The sequence below is a fragment of the Fulmarus glacialis genome, unplaced genomic scaffold (assembly GCF_000690835.1).
Source record: "Fulmarus glacialis isolate BGI_N327 unplaced genomic scaffold, ASM69083v1 Scaffold31706, whole genome shotgun sequence".
NCBI lineage: Eukaryota > Metazoa > Chordata > Aves > Procellariiformes > Procellariidae > Fulmarus > Fulmarus glacialis.
This window is the reverse complement of record NW_009219271.1, coordinates 10,321-28,111: the sequence shown is the minus strand read 5'-3', so window position 1 is coordinate 28,111 and position 17,791 is coordinate 10,321. Positions and strand designations below refer to the sequence as shown.

General features: G+C 34.9%; 1 protein-coding gene across 2 annotated transcripts in view; it reads left to right on the top strand.

Moving 5' to 3' along the window:
- The window catches only part of USP33 (ubiquitin specific peptidase 33), a 43,108-nt gene extending 27,252 nt beyond the window's left edge, over positions 1–15,856 (top strand). Inside the window, exons 16-24 of one of the 2 annotated variants that reach the window (XM_009580304.1) lie at positions 633–678; positions 1,436–1,616; positions 2,896–3,022; positions 5,048–5,217; positions 6,644–6,725; positions 9,341–9,449; positions 11,332–11,434; positions 12,213–12,281; positions 14,655–15,856. In XM_009580304.1, the coding sequence (XP_009578599.1) occupies positions 633–678; positions 1,436–1,616; positions 2,896–3,022; positions 5,048–5,217; positions 6,644–6,725; positions 9,341–9,449; positions 11,332–11,434; positions 12,213–12,281; positions 14,655–14,812 (1,045 nt within the window). In that variant the 3' untranslated portion in view covers positions 14,813–15,856. Of the gene's footprint in view, positions 1–632; positions 679–1,435; positions 1,617–2,895; positions 3,023–5,047; positions 5,218–6,643; positions 6,726–9,340; positions 9,462–11,331; positions 11,435–12,212; positions 12,282–14,654 lie in introns of those variants that run through there. The other variant, XM_009580305.1, reaches the window with a different exon arrangement.
- The last annotated feature ends 1,935 nt before the right edge of the window (positions 15,857–17,791 follow it).

The window sequence follows — 17,791 nt, the reverse complement described above, 5'->3', positions numbered from 1 at the left end:
CTGACTCACTGTACCATATTGCAAACTAAATGTGCCTAACTCTTTTTCACGTTCCTTACAATTTTAGACCTTTCTAAATTGTTTTTGGTTGATAAAATAAAAGCTTTTAGCCCTCTATGTTACTAGCAGGTTTTCATTAATATGCAGTAGATCACTTAAGTGTGTTAAAAATAAATAAATACTATGGCTTTAAATACTAAAGAACCAAGAAACAGAAGTGGTTCTGAAGGCTGCTCAAAACTCTTTATGGTAAAAGAGTGTTATTCCTTGTTATATAACTGGTGATCTGCTGTAGGTAATTTCTTAAATAAACTTAGTTCGTTTCTTTTTTCTCTTTTGCTGAATAATGAGCTTTCATGAAACTTGAAGTTCTTTCCTTTATGCTAAGAAAAACTTATCTAGATGGAACTTGATTATCTGTACTTGCTGCTTTGAATTTTTCAGCAGTACAGATTGTCTTTTCTTCTGAAGTGTTGTCATTTGTATCATTTTGGCTACTCCATGTCTAGTCTACATTCCAGAAATATTTTGGGTTCAGCTTAGACTTTTGCTGATCTAGCACAATAAAATAAAACCTTTTCAGAACTAAGTATTGGTTGTTTTGTTGTTTGTTTTTTCTTTTCTTTGCTTAGGTTAAGAAATGGAGTGAAATTCTGCAAAGTGCAAAAATTTCCTGAGGTACTGTTACTACATGCACTTTAAAGCACTTTTTCTGCATGATTAGGAATGTGGTAAGACTAATGAGTTGCATGGAGTAAATTGTGTTTATAATATTATATGATGAAAGCGTATCTTCATATTGGCATTTGTTTTAAGAATGTGAGCAACGTTTGATTATTCACCCTGTAAGAAAGTGAACCTTGTACATGAAAAGTAAAGTTAGAAGAATGGGTTTTTTCTATGTTGTTACTATCAGCCTGCAGAACTTATTTATACTCTAGATCATAGAACTAAATACCACAGCCAGACTGGAAATCTTTTCTATAAGTAATGCTTGTAAAATTACATTTTAAAAGTAATCCAATCTTACACTTCAAAACATGAGTTGATGGCTGCAATAATCAAGAAGAATTAATGTCCTTTGTGACAAGATTTTGCAATAGGTGCATTGAGGAAGAGAAAAAGTATGTTGTTCATTGCTGCATCAGTGTTAGTAACTGTTCAGGACTGTTTTTTTTTTTTTTTTTAATACTGTCAGTAAGATAAGGCTTTGATAATTACAAATTCATTTCTAATTCCTTGAGCCACAATTGATTTAAAAAAAAAAAAAAAAAAAATCTATGGCACACAGAGCTTGTGATAGTTGCCTCAGGCCATAAAGAAAAGTGATCCTTTTGGGATGATAAAAGGAAAAGATGGCATGAATAGTGTAGTTATTAAATATCAAATAGTAGCATGTATAGTTCTTGAGTGAATCTGTCGATCTTTCTTACAGATATTGTGCATTCATCTCAAAAGATTTAGACATGAACTTATGTTTTCCACAAAAATTGGGACCCATGTGTCTTTTCCCTTGGAAGGCCTTGATCTTCAGCCTTTCCTTGCAAAGGACAGTCCAGCTCAAATAGTGACTTATGATCTCCTATCTGTCATCTGCCATCATGGAACTGCCAGCAGTAAGTATGAGGTTGATTGTTTTGTCTTTGCAGTTGATATTCACATCAGCACGTCTGTTTAAGGATGATATCCATATACTGAAGGGTAAATAGAAGAGCATTGGTAAATAGAATGTGAAAGATAAATGCTGTGATTTTTACCTTGAACCATAAGATAGCTTGCTCTTAAAGAGTTGACACATCTTTGAAATTGTATGGCATACCTAAATAAAATTGTAGGTGGAAAAAAATTAACAGATCCTGGAATATTAAGTAAAAAAACTATATGTACTATTGAAAGTGAACAGTATAAATGTACAAATAATGTTATTTGCCAGCAAGTGAACAGTTGATCAGCTGTTCTATACAGCTGTTGTTTGTCTAGAGTTTCGATGCTTTGTATGCCTTATTTTTTGGAAAGAGTTCACAAAGCACCACAAAGATGCCAGTAATTTTTTTTAAAAGATGTTTTCTTGAATGATCGCTGCCAATTTACCCCAAAATAGGCAGTAACTGCTATTTATGGGTAGTGATTAGTAGCTGAATGACCATCTTATTGCTATATGTCACGCTCATTCCTGCCCAAGTGCTTTTAGTATTTATAAGATTTGGAAAATAGGAGAAAGAAAAGTTTGAAGCCAGAAACTTTATAGACTTCTCCAGAAGTTACCCATCCCTTCCTACTCCCCAGACTTGAGGTATCCATTGTTTAGATGAAGTTGTTTCAATTTTTTCTGGATGCTTTTTCATCTTCCGTTTAGTGCTTGCTGAATGATGCTTCTCATAATTAGTTTAGTAGATATTTGATTATTTAATTATTGACAGTTGAATATGTATTTAAAAATAGTAACAATTTAAAATATATTATGAATAGTCTTCAAACCACAGTTAAGTATGGTCTTGATATCATGTAGCTGTTACCCATCTATGCTAATTTCTATTATAAAGCATGCAAACATTTGAAGAGTTCATTGTGGAAACTGATTAGGGTAAATTGTTCAGACAGTCTTACTCTGATTTGAATATCATGGTTCAGGAGTGCGTTAGACAACAAGCTGTTTGAAGAGTTCAAGAATATGCTGAAAGCAGTGTCCAACTTTCCACTAGCTGATAGAAATTCAGGAAAAAAAAGCTGATCCTGAGTTTGAGAGAAGTTAATATCCAGGTCCTGTTTGCTAATGATTTAATGTTTCTCCCATTTAAGACTTGCTTTTTTTGGACTTAATATGCAATACATGAAAAGGAAGTAAAATGGGCAGATCTGGACACTTTTTAATAACTCTTGCTTCTAACACTACAGGTGGACATTATATAGCTTATTGTCGCAACAATTTAAATAATTTGTGGTATGAATTTGATGACCAGAGTGTCACAGAAGTATCGGAATCCACAGTGCAAAATGCAGAAGCCTATGTTCTCTTCTACAGGTAAGAAATTAAAAGTACGATCATACGCATATTAGTCAGGTATGTAAATAACTTTTTAAGTGGTTGAGCAGCTTTCAGAAATTAGCTGCCCCATAAGAATTACAGTGGAAGAATTTGACCAACCAGAAAAGCCTCTGCTGGAGAGACTTAATCCTTCAGTTATGTCCTTAACACTTGCTCTATCACTGCTAAAACATGTATAGAACTTAAAATGAAAATTAAATCTGCATAAATAAAGTATAGCGAGATGACTAGAAAGAGAACTTTAAGCAGCTGTTAGAACTGACCACCAATTACCTTGTTTTCAATTAGAAGAAAGGAATTCTGCACACGGGGGGAGGTTTTGCACACAGACACCAACTGTTAGAGCTCTAAAGGGAATTGTGGAAAGTCTTTAGCAGATGGGATGTGGAACAACAGAGGTTTTACTGTGTTGTAATTTAATTTCAGGGAATTTACAGGCTGGTCTTTTCCTGAAAGTTGAAACAAAAGGCAAGAAGTCATGTTATTATCATCTTCAATCTAAGGAATTTTTGTACTTGAAATAATAAAAGCAACTTAACTCAATTTCAAATTCTAAATTTCTGGTACTAAGATCAAATTTCCACTAAAAGTTGACAGCGAAATAATAGATTGTGTCAGAGTTGCACAAGAAACGAGATGTGTTCTGAGAATGTTTTAACTTTCATTAGGAGCACTTGTACCTGCCACTGTCTGAGCTAAGCCTGTGAGTCTGACTCAGTAGGTCCTTTAAAAGGAATGTGGAGGTCATGCTGTATTGCCAAGAAAGAACACTGCACAGGATTGTGGGCAAATGTATTAAAATAAATAATAAAAGAACAGCATTCATAAAATTTGGTTTTAAAAAAAAATATACCCACAAAACACTACCACACACACAAAATAGATGTTCTTTCAGCGCATTTTAGAAACCTTAGTGGAGATCTGTGTGCATTTTTAAATTACAGCTGGAAAGTGAACTTATGTACTTGAATTTCATTTTCAGACTTTTAAGGTTTTTATTAAATAATTTTGATCTGAATTTAAACAGGTAATGTATTTTAATTGGGTTCATAGCATTTGGTTTTTTCCTACTCTTTTAGTCTTGTTTTGTTATACTATAAATAGCCTTGTTGCTATAGCCATTAGGTCTACCTGAAGTTTTTCTATCAGCTATTTGAGTCAACTTTGACTCCATAAATTAACTGAGGTGACCCAGCTTTTGTGTGATGCTGAGTGAAGTTTCAGTTCAGGGTTTTGGAGGATGGGAATGAATGGTTCAAACCTGGTTTTGGAGAAGAGAGATTCTATTCAACCTAAAAACACGAGAGCAGAGATACTTCCAGTTGGACAGCAGCAACAGCCTCAATGAGAAAGGTAGGGTAATACAGGAGAAGTAGGGGAATTATCTGATCTACTTACTGTTCAACCTTACTTCTGAAGGTAAGTGAGGAACATCTGCCCAACAGCTTGCAAAGCTTTAGCTCGAAAGATGCATAGATCAGATGGGCAGAGCCTTACCTCCTTCTCCTGTGGCAGTAATCACCTCTGCAGTATAGTCTGCTGTCTCTGTTGCAGTCCAACTATTTGCTTTCTTAGGCTGGTAGGTTGAATGGGAACTGTCAGGGGTCTTTTGAGTTGTTGAACTAAGCAGGCAAAAGTTTTCTTGTAAGCATAACACCTGTGCCATGGCTTGTCAGAACTACAGACAAGCATAGGTTTAACAGAGCAAGTAGTTTTGCTGCCCTTCACACTTTGTGCTAACTGTATGGACTTTTGTCACACATGGTTCTGTAATGTGACAGTCTGGGTTCCTGCCACACATTTAGCTGGTGGCTCTGGCTGTGCCTAAAAGGTGCAAGTTTTATCACGTGCTAAGTCAATTCCTTCATGCTAGTAGAACTTTGAAGTATAGATGTGGCCCAGCTAATTTACTTGAAAGTACAGTTTTCTTTTCACAAAGTAAATTATCTGCACTGTATGCCGGGATATATATTTGTTTAATTATTTCTGTTTCGGTAATAGAAAGAGCAGTGAAGAAGCACAGAGAGAGAGACGGAGGATATCAGGTCTACTGAATATGATGGAACCAAGTCTTCTGCAGTTCTATGTTTCCAGACAGTGGTTAAATAAATTCAAGACTTTTGCAGAGCCAGGACCAATTTCAAATAATGACTTTCTCTGTATGCATGGAGGTGAGACTGTAACTGAGTATCATTTAAAAAGAATTTGTCTGTCGGCTTGTAGCTATACAGGGATGTATGCTTGTTTTAATTAAAGGAATTTGAATATAGTAAGTTCATATTATAACTGCTGTAACTTCTTAGGTAAATTAGAACTATAACTTGTAAGTAAATTATTTCTCTTAGTAGCTGACTAGTTGGAAATGATACTGTGTGAAGTTACCCTATTTTTTTTTTCTTTTCGCTGCACATTTGATTTTGTTTATAAGCTTTCTTGATCCTTAAAGAGGAACAGTTTGGCTTATCTGCTTGCTTCCTAAACATGTATATTCCCGTTTTTAAAAATCCTGTCACTTTATCATCATCCTTAATACTTTGGTCTGCCAATCTAAATCTTTTTCTCAGCTACGTGCTAGAAGCAACAAGAAGGTTTGAAAGCTGCGGAACAAGAAATTGGTCTGATGCAGAGTATCCAGTGCATAGCAGTGTGAAAATAGAGTAGTAATTCTGTATATTTTGTATAAGAGCATAAAAATTTTACTTTGTGCTATATGTTAATAAAAATGAGAGAATTGCTTTAAACAAAACATATTTGGGGAAATATCCATATTTGAGTGCTAACATTCCAAGAAATCATTACTATGTGGTGTTCTTATACCTATTTTCTAATAAAAAATACAGCTGTATTAGATTAGCAGTTGGAGGTGCTGCCCCTGTTGCTGAACCAAACTTTTAACATAGGAATATTGTGCCCCTGTAGCAATTTGCGGAGTGTGTACATGTGAGCCCTTGTGGCTGTAGCTTTCCTTTTGCAGGGTTACAGCAGATGATTCTTGTTGTACGAGTGCCCGAATTACTAGATTTTCCCTGTTCAAAAGAATTCCTGCATAGCACATTGCTGCTTACCATGTGCTTCAACTCAACGCTTCTAATTCTGCAAGCCCCTCTATTTCTGCCTCCCTCAAAATTTTGCTACTTTCAAGAATTCATGTTGTTTGAAGTAATTCAAAAAGGTCTACAGCAAATAACTGAATTTTGAATAGACAGTTTGCTAATGTGTTTACATGCATAAACAAAATATTTAATAACTCTTTAACATTTTAATACCTTAACATTTGTATACCATAAGAAGTATTTTGCAATAGGTATCTAAAAAGGATTCTAGCCCTTTAATTTTAATCTTTCATGTAGTTTGCTTCTGCTTTTTATAAACTTTTCAGCCTCATAAGAGACTGAAATTAGAGTTGTCTCTTTAAATACAGTAATAGGTTATACTATGGTACAACTTGTTTCACATCATTCCTCTGAATTCATTGAAAGGTTGTATTTTTTTTATCTAGAAACCTCTAATATAGTCTCCTCCTCCCCCACCCCCCCAATAAAATCCACAAGTCTTTCTCTTTTTTTTTTTTTTTTTTCCCCTCCATTGCTTCTGCAGGTGTTCCTCCACACAAAGCTAATTTCATAGAGGACCTAGTTGTAATGCTACCTCAAAATATATGGGATAATCTGTATAGCAGGTAAGTTTTGTACTGTAACTGGAAAAAAATCCAGTGATACGGTTTGAGCAAACATGCGCCAAACAGCAACATCAGACTTCAGAATTAGTGGCTCAGAAAAATATAAATATACTTTAGGCACAAACTAAGTGAAGGGATTGCAAACGGCCAATTTATGTAATTTGTTTGTGCAAAGTAATGCTAAAAGACTACATAAAGTAGTGTGTTACTGGGATAATACTTCAGTATTAAACCAATAAGCATGTATGGTATGTACAAAATGACACAAAGTAGGTCAGCAAAAGTATGCTTTGCAAGAGGTATTTTGAAAGAGCTCTCTGTATCAGCTTCCTGTTCTCTTGTTGGCTGGAGACAGCTTTTCTTTTATTTTGGCTTTGAATCCATAGCCTCAGCTGCCAGTACTGCTTCAAAATAACGTAGATTCTAAGTATTCCTCAAAACTACTCCACACTTTTTAATGTAGGTCAGGTTTAAGTGCTTGCTTATAAAGGACGGATTCTTACAAGATGTGTCTCCTTTTAAAGTAACAAAATGCTGCAGAAGAGCTTTGCTGATGACCTAAGGACTCTCTATTGCAGTTGCATTAAATACTTCTAGCTGTTCATTTCCTGCCATCTAAGCACTATAGGTAAAGGGTTGGGTTTTTTTTGTTTTAAAGTTTCAATGGACACAAGTGAAAAATAGAAACAATACTATTGCCAGCTTATTTCCACTTTCCTAGATGTACTGAATTTTTCTTCCAACTGACAAAGGCATTATCCATTTTCTGTATGCAGAAATATTTGTTGAATCTGAAGGAAAATGTTTTTAAACTTCTCATTAATTTCCCTTCTCTATAAACTTTTTTAACAAGATGTCAAACTTCAATCATTTGATAGAAAGGTAGAAGTCCCAGAGATGATAGGGTCCTCCAGATTTTGAGAGTAATCTACTAGGTGGAAAAGAGGTATGAATTGTTACTGCTAAACATTTGCGTGTTCTGTCTGGCTTCCTGACTGACGCATGCATCCTTCAGCACAGATTAGGTCTGAAGCAACTACGTTTTGCTTTTCGTCTTGCTGTTATCTGGGAATTATGAGAGTGTACCGTGGCTGCAGTGGGTGAGAATTCAGGGTGAGGAAGCCAACTGTGGTGGAAGCTGACTTTTACTGAGATAGCATTAAGGAAAAGGATATATTCGTCTAGGATGCCAATTGCCAATCCGTGTCCCAAACACATTTATTTTGCTGCTCACGTAGCACTGCTCCTATTCAATTCCAAATACTTTGGGGTCAGAGTTGCTTCGAGATGATATAGTATAATCCATGCTTGACTTATTTCAGTTAAAAACTTGTGAACTGATCAGTGCAGTCTAAAGACAAAGTGTCATCTTCAGAGGTGCAATTTAAGTGGTAGGTGACCATTTTATGAAACATATGTCTTTGTCAAGTTGGGATGATTGAATATATACCAAAAAACTTGTATGTACAAGTGCTGTTGTACTGAAACAATGCTTTAATTTTCAGTTAAAATACAACACTTCTGTATTTGGGGGAAACAAATAGCATCTCAAATTGCTTTTATGGACTGACAAACATACAAGTCTAAAAGAGGAAAAAAAAGCAATGCTTTCCATGGCAGATTTTTGTTTAATTTTATTCACTAAGTAAACATAGTTCTTTTTCACTCTTGCTTAAGAACTTTCATATTTTGAACTTTAATTCATGTTGCTATACTTAAAAGCACTCTCTTTTATCTCATTTAATGTAAGATTTTTGGAATAAAATCTGAGGTTTTAGAAGAGAAACAAAATTTGAAGAGAATACAGCTCTGACAAAAATAACTATTCAGCTAGGAAGTAGAACCTGGAATATCCTTATCTCAATGCATATTTTAACCTGACTTTTCTGTTGTAGTAAATGCATCTCTTAAGGCTGCTAGTTATTCAAGAATATTTTCTTTATCAGGCTAGTAGTTTCCAGACTAGCAAATGCTGCCCATGTTCATAATTATGCATATATATATATATATATACACACACACACACACACACACATATAGAGATACATGTCTCCTGTGCTGCTCAATAACAGTGCCCCTGAAGACTTCCATGTGTGCAGTTTCACACAAGGAAAATATGGAGGGGACGGTCATGGAGAATAACTTTTTAAGAACAAAACAATAAACAAGGTTATAGGCTGGTGTCAGGGAGGTAGCAAACTGATGAAGAGCCTGCAATGGAATGGAGGAACATGGTTAAGATAGAACTGGCTGGAACATTTCCATAAGCTGTTTCTTAGAGGCCTTTAATAAAATCACACATGGAGTATATATAACAATACTTGCTCACTGGCATGTTCTTGCCATAGTAATGCCTTTTGAAGTATGTGATACAGTGGAGTTTGAGATGGTTTGAACTGGCTTTTGGCTGTCAGAACTTGAAAGATGGTTATATCTTAGGATGCAGTACAAAATATTACTAGGAAAATAAATTATTGCATTTGTGGATCAGTGTGACTGGCGTGTATCAGACTTCTGTTACGTATTATAAGAAGCTGACACTTGAAATGTCTATAGGTGCATGATCTTTTTACATGGTATTTTCCACAAGGTTAATGGTTTTTTACTTACTGCAGGTATGGAGGAGGACCAGCTGTTAACCATCTGTATGTTTGTCACACCTGCCAAATAGAGTCTGAAAGAATTGAAAAAAGAAGGAAAAATGAATTGGAAATGTTTATTCGGGTAAAAAAGTAAACACTTACTCATTCTGCTTTTTGACATCACCTGATATTCATGACTTGACCCAAGGGGTTACCAGAAGTGCATAGGTGATTCCTGTAACAAATGGACTTTATTAAATATCTGTATACCTATATAGAATCCCTTCTTCCCTGTTGGCAACAGTAATGTTCTTGTGATATCCCAGATAACTGTTGATATGGAAATGTACTTAGAGAAAATGTTTAATGTGTTTCTTAAATTGCGTTTTTATAGTATGGAAACAGAATGCAGCCACATGAGCTTTATACACTGCCAGTGATCTGTTCTGTGCAATCTGATAAGGTTTAAGTGCAATAATACTGTGCCAACAAAAAGTTAATCATAATCCTTATCTCTAGTTCTAATTTTAAAAATATCATTAGAGACATAAACAAACATAAATAATTCAGTGTGAAGTAAATACTTTAGGATTGTAATGGATCTGTAAAATTAATATCAAGCAGCTACTATATTTTCCATGAGTTACAGATTATGTGCGTGAGTCTGGTAAAATAACTATTAGTAATGATTTTGTAATTCTTAAACCAAAAATGTGTTTTGAAGTTTTCAGTGAAAATAAATGCAGAGGTATTGGAGTCCCATTTCTGCTATCTTAATTCATGAGAGGGAGGAAAATAGAATTGCAGCTGTTGTTTCAGTTCTGTCTGTGCTTTAATCACACTTCAGAGATTGTGTCAGCTTTTCCATATTTTAACTGCTATTTGAACTTTTTAATAATTGGTTTTTCTTTAGTCTGGGTTACCACTGGATAGTAATTATTATTAACAACATTGAGTCAACCTAATTTACGTTAGCAATCAGTATTTTTCCAGCATAAACAATGATTATATGCGCACTGTTGTGCAAGTATTGTTACTGGTTAGCAGACAGAAAATTCTGTTATCCTCTATATAGGGAATGGTTGCAAAACTTATTCTATCTGAAATCTTAAGAAGTTGTGTTGATGCTTTAGGTTCATGGCTTCACGGGGGAAGTATAGCTATATTATTACAGAGCTAAAAGAGAATGGTTTTAAAGGTTTAAGTGACTTTTTGCATGTTTCTTAATAACATTGTGAAAAGATCTGTAGTCTGAAAAAGAATAAAATGTTAAACTTCCTCAAATCTTAATTATAAAAAAATATTTTTTTTACAATGATAGAAACAAATTTCATTAAATGCAACTGAGACTCTTTACTTAGCTGTTTTTTTTAATTTATACAGTTAGTTACATTGCCTTGCAACAGAAACGCAGAAAACCAGGATGTGATTTTTTTTAATTTTTTTTAATTTTAAAATAGTAGGAACAAAAAATACTTCGCGTTTTTTAAACTGAAGCAAAGAAAAGTAATGAAAAGTCTCAGTGCATTAGTTCACCATGCCTTGTTTGGAATCGTACTGGCATCTGTACAAAGTATTAGGGGAAAATCAAACATAGATGAAGATACAGTTCACACAAAGAACGTTCCATAAAATTATGGAGCAAATCTTTCAAAACACTGTTTTATTTTACAAAAATAAGTTTTTTAATTTCTTTTGCTACTTGCAAGTTCAGCCTTCACAGTAATTATCCAGTAGTGTTTGATGGGTAAGCACTTGTGCTTAAGAAGAACTTGTTGCTGTTTTCAGGAAAAAATAAATAAATTCTCAATTAAAGAATAAATCATCGTTTAATATGAAGGCTACAACTACATCAAAATCTCACCTCGGTGATTCACCAGATGTTCAGTGTTCTGATGGTCAGTAGTTCTTTAAAATGTTCTGTAGCAGTGTAATATTATGCTGTTAATAATTACAGTGGTTAAAAGCATTCAGTAGTTTAAAGAAAAAAAAAGCAGAAAAACACAGGTTCTTTTTCCTTTCAGCTTAATAGAGCATTCCAAGAAGAAGAATCTCCATCAACGTTTTACTGCATCAGTATGCAATGGTTCAGAGAATGGGAAGGATTTGTAAAGGGTAAAGACAGTGGTAAGTTGTGCTCCATTTCAAAATATGGGTAATCTTTTCTTTTTTGCTGTCATTTAGTAGTACTGTTTAAGTACATTGTTTCTGCTTTGGTAGAAGGCTGTAGAAGAAGAAGAACAGATTGAGATGGCAACAAAAGCTCTTAAAACGAATGTCTAAGGCACAGGTTTTATACGTTACGAATATATCCGGGGACCAGATTACAGAATATAGTCAAATAATTCACAAGAATGAATAATGGGATAGTTGTGGAAAGAATGTTGCCTGTTTGCATGGGGTTTGCTGTTAGCAGCAGCAGGAGAATTGGATCTAAGTACAAGGGAGGATGGATCTTGCTGTGTCAACTGATAGATAATGCTACAGCTTCTGGAGGAAAGGTGACCTCACTGTCACAACCTAAACTCATAGATAACTGAGTAACAATTATAATAATATCACTTTAGCCTACTTTCGGTGGCTGTAAAGTTTTGAAATGGAAACACTGATAAAATGTTCAACAATCTTGTCTGAGTCTGCTCTAGGACAAGTTTGCTAGGGGTAAGAATTAGGATTAATTTGTGTATTTTGTTGCTTGAAGACTTACTGTAATCATGAATGCTTTGAAAAACTTGCTTTTTATTAGGATTCTGAATATCTTTTAACAACTTAGAATGTACTGTTAAGCAGCACAAGAACAAGCAGTAAACAAACGAGCTATTTCTCCTTCCATTTGAAAATAGAACCTCCAACCTGCTGTTTGTTTTCAGCTCTCCCAATTTTAATCATCTTTCTGTCACACTAGATCCTCCTGGTCCTATTGATAACACTAAGATTGCAGTAACAAAGTGTGGAAATGCTGTGCTAAAACAAGGTAGGTGTCCAATATTGCTGCAGTTTTGGGCTCTTTATGATGTATTTGCTGAAGTTCGGAAAACTTACTATGAATTTTTTTTTAGCTGGTATCATAAAATGGCAATTCCTAGTGAATCTGTGTTGTGCCCATTTTTGGGAGAGCAGCTTATTCTTAAAATGAAGAATTAGTATCTGTAGTAGACTAATCCAAGTACAGATGAGAGTGTAGAAGGAGGTGCAGAGTAACTTTGAAATTATGAAAGTGTGCTTTGGCTTTGTATCACTTGGTTTGATTTGGGTTTTCTTAACGTAAATTGGGAGATGCTTGGCTTTTAGACTGTGTCGTATATCGGTATGTAGTTATTTGAATATTGAAACCTAATTTGAATTGAGAGCTACTTTTAACACAGGGAAATAAACCACAGTAAGAAAATGCTGTTGCTCACTTTTCTGCAAGTTACTTGCCACTGTACATTGCAAAAACTTCTCTAGCATGTGAAGATACAAATTTCTTTGTTATTCTTCAGTCAGATGCTTAATACCATTTATTAATTTGTAGGTACAGAGAAAAAAAATTCTAATATGGCCTGCTTTATGAAGACTTTAGACTTCCTATGAATATTTAAATTCATTGTAGCTCAGCTTAAAAAAAAATTGCAGCATTAAGATTAACCTTTATTTAACTGTATTTTTTCCCAATTTAACTTAATGCCGCAGCATACAGTGGACCTACCAGTGGCAGTTCACTGGAAGTCACTAGGCCCTGCGTAAACCTCACCAGTTGTAAAATGTCAAGAGTGTATTTAAAAAAGAATGAGTTCTTGCACTCATGAGTTTTGCAGTACATTTTAATGATCTAAATGCTAATGTAGAATTCAAATACAAGGTATAAAGCCTCTGACTTATATGTAGCAAAAAAAAAAAAATCATTTTGGAATCAATAATTGATAGCAAGTTAGCCAGTTGTTGACTTAACTTCAGCTACGTTGATTCAAATTAGAACTTGGGTAGAAATGAAGATGCATAGGCTGTGGAAAATCTGTCTCTTAAGTGATGAGAGAAGAGGTGGGAGTGCCACTAAATAGTGTACAGTATTACATATTTCTGTGATCCAGTGGTCCTGATCCCAGTGCATTAGTTCACTGTGGCTGTTCAGTGAAACCTGACCATTAGAAGAGCTGGAATCTGGATAAGGGAGTGAAGATCTACTCCCGTTCCTACAGAGATGGAGTTGTTTTTTGAGTACCTGAACCTAAATGAGTAAAACTGAGGCATAACATCATTAGTACCAGCATAGGATCTGCATCATGACTTCCAGATGAAGCTTTGCATGGTGAGTTAGTGTAGGTAAAAAAAATGTGCAGCTCTTTGTACCCTTCTTCTTTGGAAACTTTTTATACATAAAATACAGTAGTAGGCACACTGGAGCAGGTGGTGAGGACAGAAAAGTATAGGAGGTAGGGGGAGAAGTCCCCTTGTTATGGTGCTTTTTTTTTTTTTTTTTTTTTTAGGTAGGAGTGTGCTGAAATTAGGCTTAAGAAGACAGATTAATAGTATCTAATAAGGATATTAAGGGAAACTTGCTGCGGGGCAGGTTTTTAATGGGTTGCTTAAAGAAGAGGGCGTCTATTTAGATAGAATAGAAATTTGTCCTCTGCCTAGGTTAGTGTGAAGAAATCACTTCAACTGTCCCCTAGAGGGGCGATGTGCTGGTGCTCACTTGCCCTTTGCCACTGTAAAAGGTTACGGAAAATCATGTTGGATGCTGACCTGAGACAGGAGAGGGACCTCTAACCAGAGGAATGGAATCATAAGCAAAGACTTTAATCAGTGAACGAAAAGAAATCAGGCTAACCCATCAGTGCTACATACAAGGAGCATTAGTGGAGCTGTTAGTGTCCTAATAGTGGTTTCTCTCTGGGGTTCTGAGAATTTCACTGTGGTTCTCACACTTTTATTCTTTACTGTCAATATTAATTTCTTTGATGAAACAAGAATCTCAAGTCCTTGAACTTTACTGTGTAATTGATGGGACTGCATATCCTTACATTAATATGAATCGTTGTTTCCTGTGTACCAAGAACTACCAGTTGTCAGCTTGACTGATACGTATCAGATAAGATGTTTATCATAGAACCTTCATGTGTTTTATGCTTTAGGTGTGTTAAATACTGGATAGTTTAGAGCAGGTAGTTGTAAGAATCAAGAAGTATAAAGTTAACACAAAATACGTCATTGGGTTTGGTAGTTGGGGCAAGATAAAGCACAAATTCAGATTAGGGTTTTAAATTTGAATCTATATTCTTTTTTCTTTTTGTATCTGTTACGGACTTCAAAGAAATCATGAAAGAATTATTCTAAATAGTAATTAAAATTTTAAAAATGTTTTCAGGTGCAGATTCTGGACAAATATCTGAAGAAACATGGAATTTTCTTCAGTCAATCTATGGTGGAGGTCCAGAAATTATACTCAGACCACCTGTTCCTCCAGTAGAACCTGGTATCTTGCAAACAGAGGAGAAGATTGAATTAGAAACTCATGGTCTGTAGCTATTGAGAAAAAGATTAAAAGATAAGGAATCCAGCTTCCTTACAAAATGCCCAAAATACATTCCTAAAAGTTTTATTCTCTTATGTCTGTTGGAGGCACAGCTCACTGGGCATTACATTAACTACAGAATAGTAAGTTGAAATATGTATTACAATTTGTTTAAATAGAGGCTGTTTCTCTGTTTTGGAAGGCATGAGGTTTGTACATTTTGGAGTGTTTGGTCAATGGAAAAAAATGTAATTTCTGAACTTTTCGGTATGTCAGAATCCTTTTACATCCTTAGACTTGAAAATGGGGACAAATTTTAGAGATGTTAAATAACCTTTCTGATTCCTGATTGGGCTTCTGATCTCTACAAACTTTTGCCTGTCTTAATTGTACAGTCTTGACAAGCCTAGGTATATGGGGAGTATATTTTAAATGGATTGCAATCAATGACAAAGGAAAAGGATTTTAATTTCCTAAATGCTCAGGAAAAAAATTCTTACTTATTTTGCACTGTAAGCATATGAAATGGGTAGTATATAACATCCAAATACTTGTTGTATTTGAATGGATCAAACATTAGTGTAGACTGAATATTGTTTTAGTCAGCAAATGTCATAACTTATTACCTACTAAATTTTACATCTTATTATAGTCTTCTGTAACTCTATAAACCTGGCTAGTGTCTCTAATAGTATATGTGACAAAAAGATTTAGTCTTCTCTAGGGTAACGTTTGAGAGCATGAAGTGTGAAATGTAAAATGATTATAGACATGAGTATCTAAATTTCAGAAATTAAATTGTCTGGTCTCTTGAATTACATTCATAAACAGTTCCATTTGAAAGATTTTATTGTATTGTTAAAAATTTTCATTGGCATGATGACCTATAATGTCAGAAGCTGGATAAAATGTATATATTGCAAAACTTTACTGAATGATTCATATCAGAATGGAGAATGGCACTTGCTCTTGTTTTTGCCTGATAATTGTTACCAAATAAGTAGCATTATTCAAGGCTGGATCAATAATAAAAAAAAAAAAATTAAACTGTCGAAGAGGGGGGAGAAAAACTTTCTTAAACATTTTTCATTTATTACATCAATACAAAAACTTTTGAAGTAATGCTGTGGTACTGCTTTCACACCCATAAACTGTATTTCTTGACCACTTTATGCTTAGGCAATGATGTTGACATTTCTAGCTCCAAAGTAAGAAAATGCTGACATAACATTCTTCTGGATAATTTTATATCTAGTATAAAATCAAACTGGTTTTGAACTTTGTAAAGCACTTAAAGCCGTTCTGGTTAAAAAGCCACGTATAAGAGTCCTAGAGAAAGTGTCCTCTAACCTTAAGTACTTGCTAATGTGCCATGTAGGAGGAGTCAGTTCTGTCTGAATGTAAATCCCAGTATTTTCCCTCAGCCTACCTGAGAAGAACTAGAGCTAAAAACACAGCAATGCAAATAAGAGGGGTAAATGGACAACAGTATGAAGCCAATGATTATATAGCTTATATAAGGAAAACATTTTTCAATTTTAAACTGTATCGCAGGTAACTCTTGGCCAGCCTGTTAAGTTTCTGAACTTGTATGTAAGTGTTCTTTAAATTCCAGAGGACGTCATGGAACATTGGCGGCTTAGAAGCCTTGCATGTACATAGGTGTAAATGTAAAGAAACAGTGTGCAGAGACTTTTAATCTCCGACAATGCATTTGGACAATTTTATATTAGTAGATAAGGCAACTTGAAGTTAATATCAAGTTACCTCTGTATGTACAAGGTAAACAAACACATCAGTTACTACTACAGACTTGCCTTGCTGAGTAAGTAAAGGTAACTTGCTTATGAGCAGTCAATAGTAACTTGCTGACCTTGGCCTGTGGAAGGCTGTTTTAACTTCCCACCTCCATTTTGTTGTCCTTTTTTCATATTAGAGTGACTAAACTAAACCTGGATTTGTACTGTCTTATTTTAACTTTTTTTTTCTTTTTTGCTAAGGTTTTATCTCATTTAAGCTATTCTTAGGGTTCTCTAACATGCTAAAGCTAAATAACAAAGAATAGATCTGCATACTTTAGGAAGAATTTTTCCTACATGATGTTCTTAATTGGAAACTTGGGAAATATTTTCTTGGTTAAATCACTGTGGGATGATCAGGTTTACCAATTTATTCAATGTTTTCATTAATAATCCGGATGGTGGAACAGACTGCCCCTGTAAAACTTGCAAGAGAAAAATGGACTGAGTGTTAGGGACATCAGCTTGTTGGGGGCATGAAACAGTTCTGTGCTAAGTATTCTGGGTATTACAGCAGATCAGGCTAAGAGCTAAAATCCAGTGATACCAAAACAAAACCTGTTCTGGGTAATAGTAACAAAAGCATCAGATGTGAGGCACAGGAGGTAATTATTCTGCTCTACTTGGTGCAGTGCTTGTTGTGACATCTCGTGTACTGTTTGCAATTTTGAATGCTATATGATGATAAATACAAGTTGGGGAGGGGTTATTTCAGAGAAGAGCAACAAGACTCGGCATTGAAAATGAAGTTGTTCTCTCGCTTAAAAGAATGCTGAGGATGCAAGACTTCCAATGTGGAAATAATTGCTGGATAATAGTGAACAATTTTTCCTAGATGGGTAGGAATATTTGCCTCAGCTTTAGCAATGGAGACTTGTGCTGGGTTTAGGTAGCCTATTAGAAATCTAGAAATCTTCTAGCAGTTTTGTCGGTCTTTTCCACTGGATGTCTGGGAATCCATAGTCAAACATAATCTTAAACTGTGATGCACATAGATCACTAACGAGACACTTAAAACTAGCAGAGTTTGTGAAATGCCTCTGTCACCACGGTAAAAGGTATCTTTACACTACAACTGTTTGTCATGCTTTAAAAAAAAAAACCAAACAAGAAATCCTGAGTTTGCAGAGATGACATAGATGTGTTTGTGTTCAAGACAGACAGTTCCAAAGGGATGACTGTCTTGCTTTT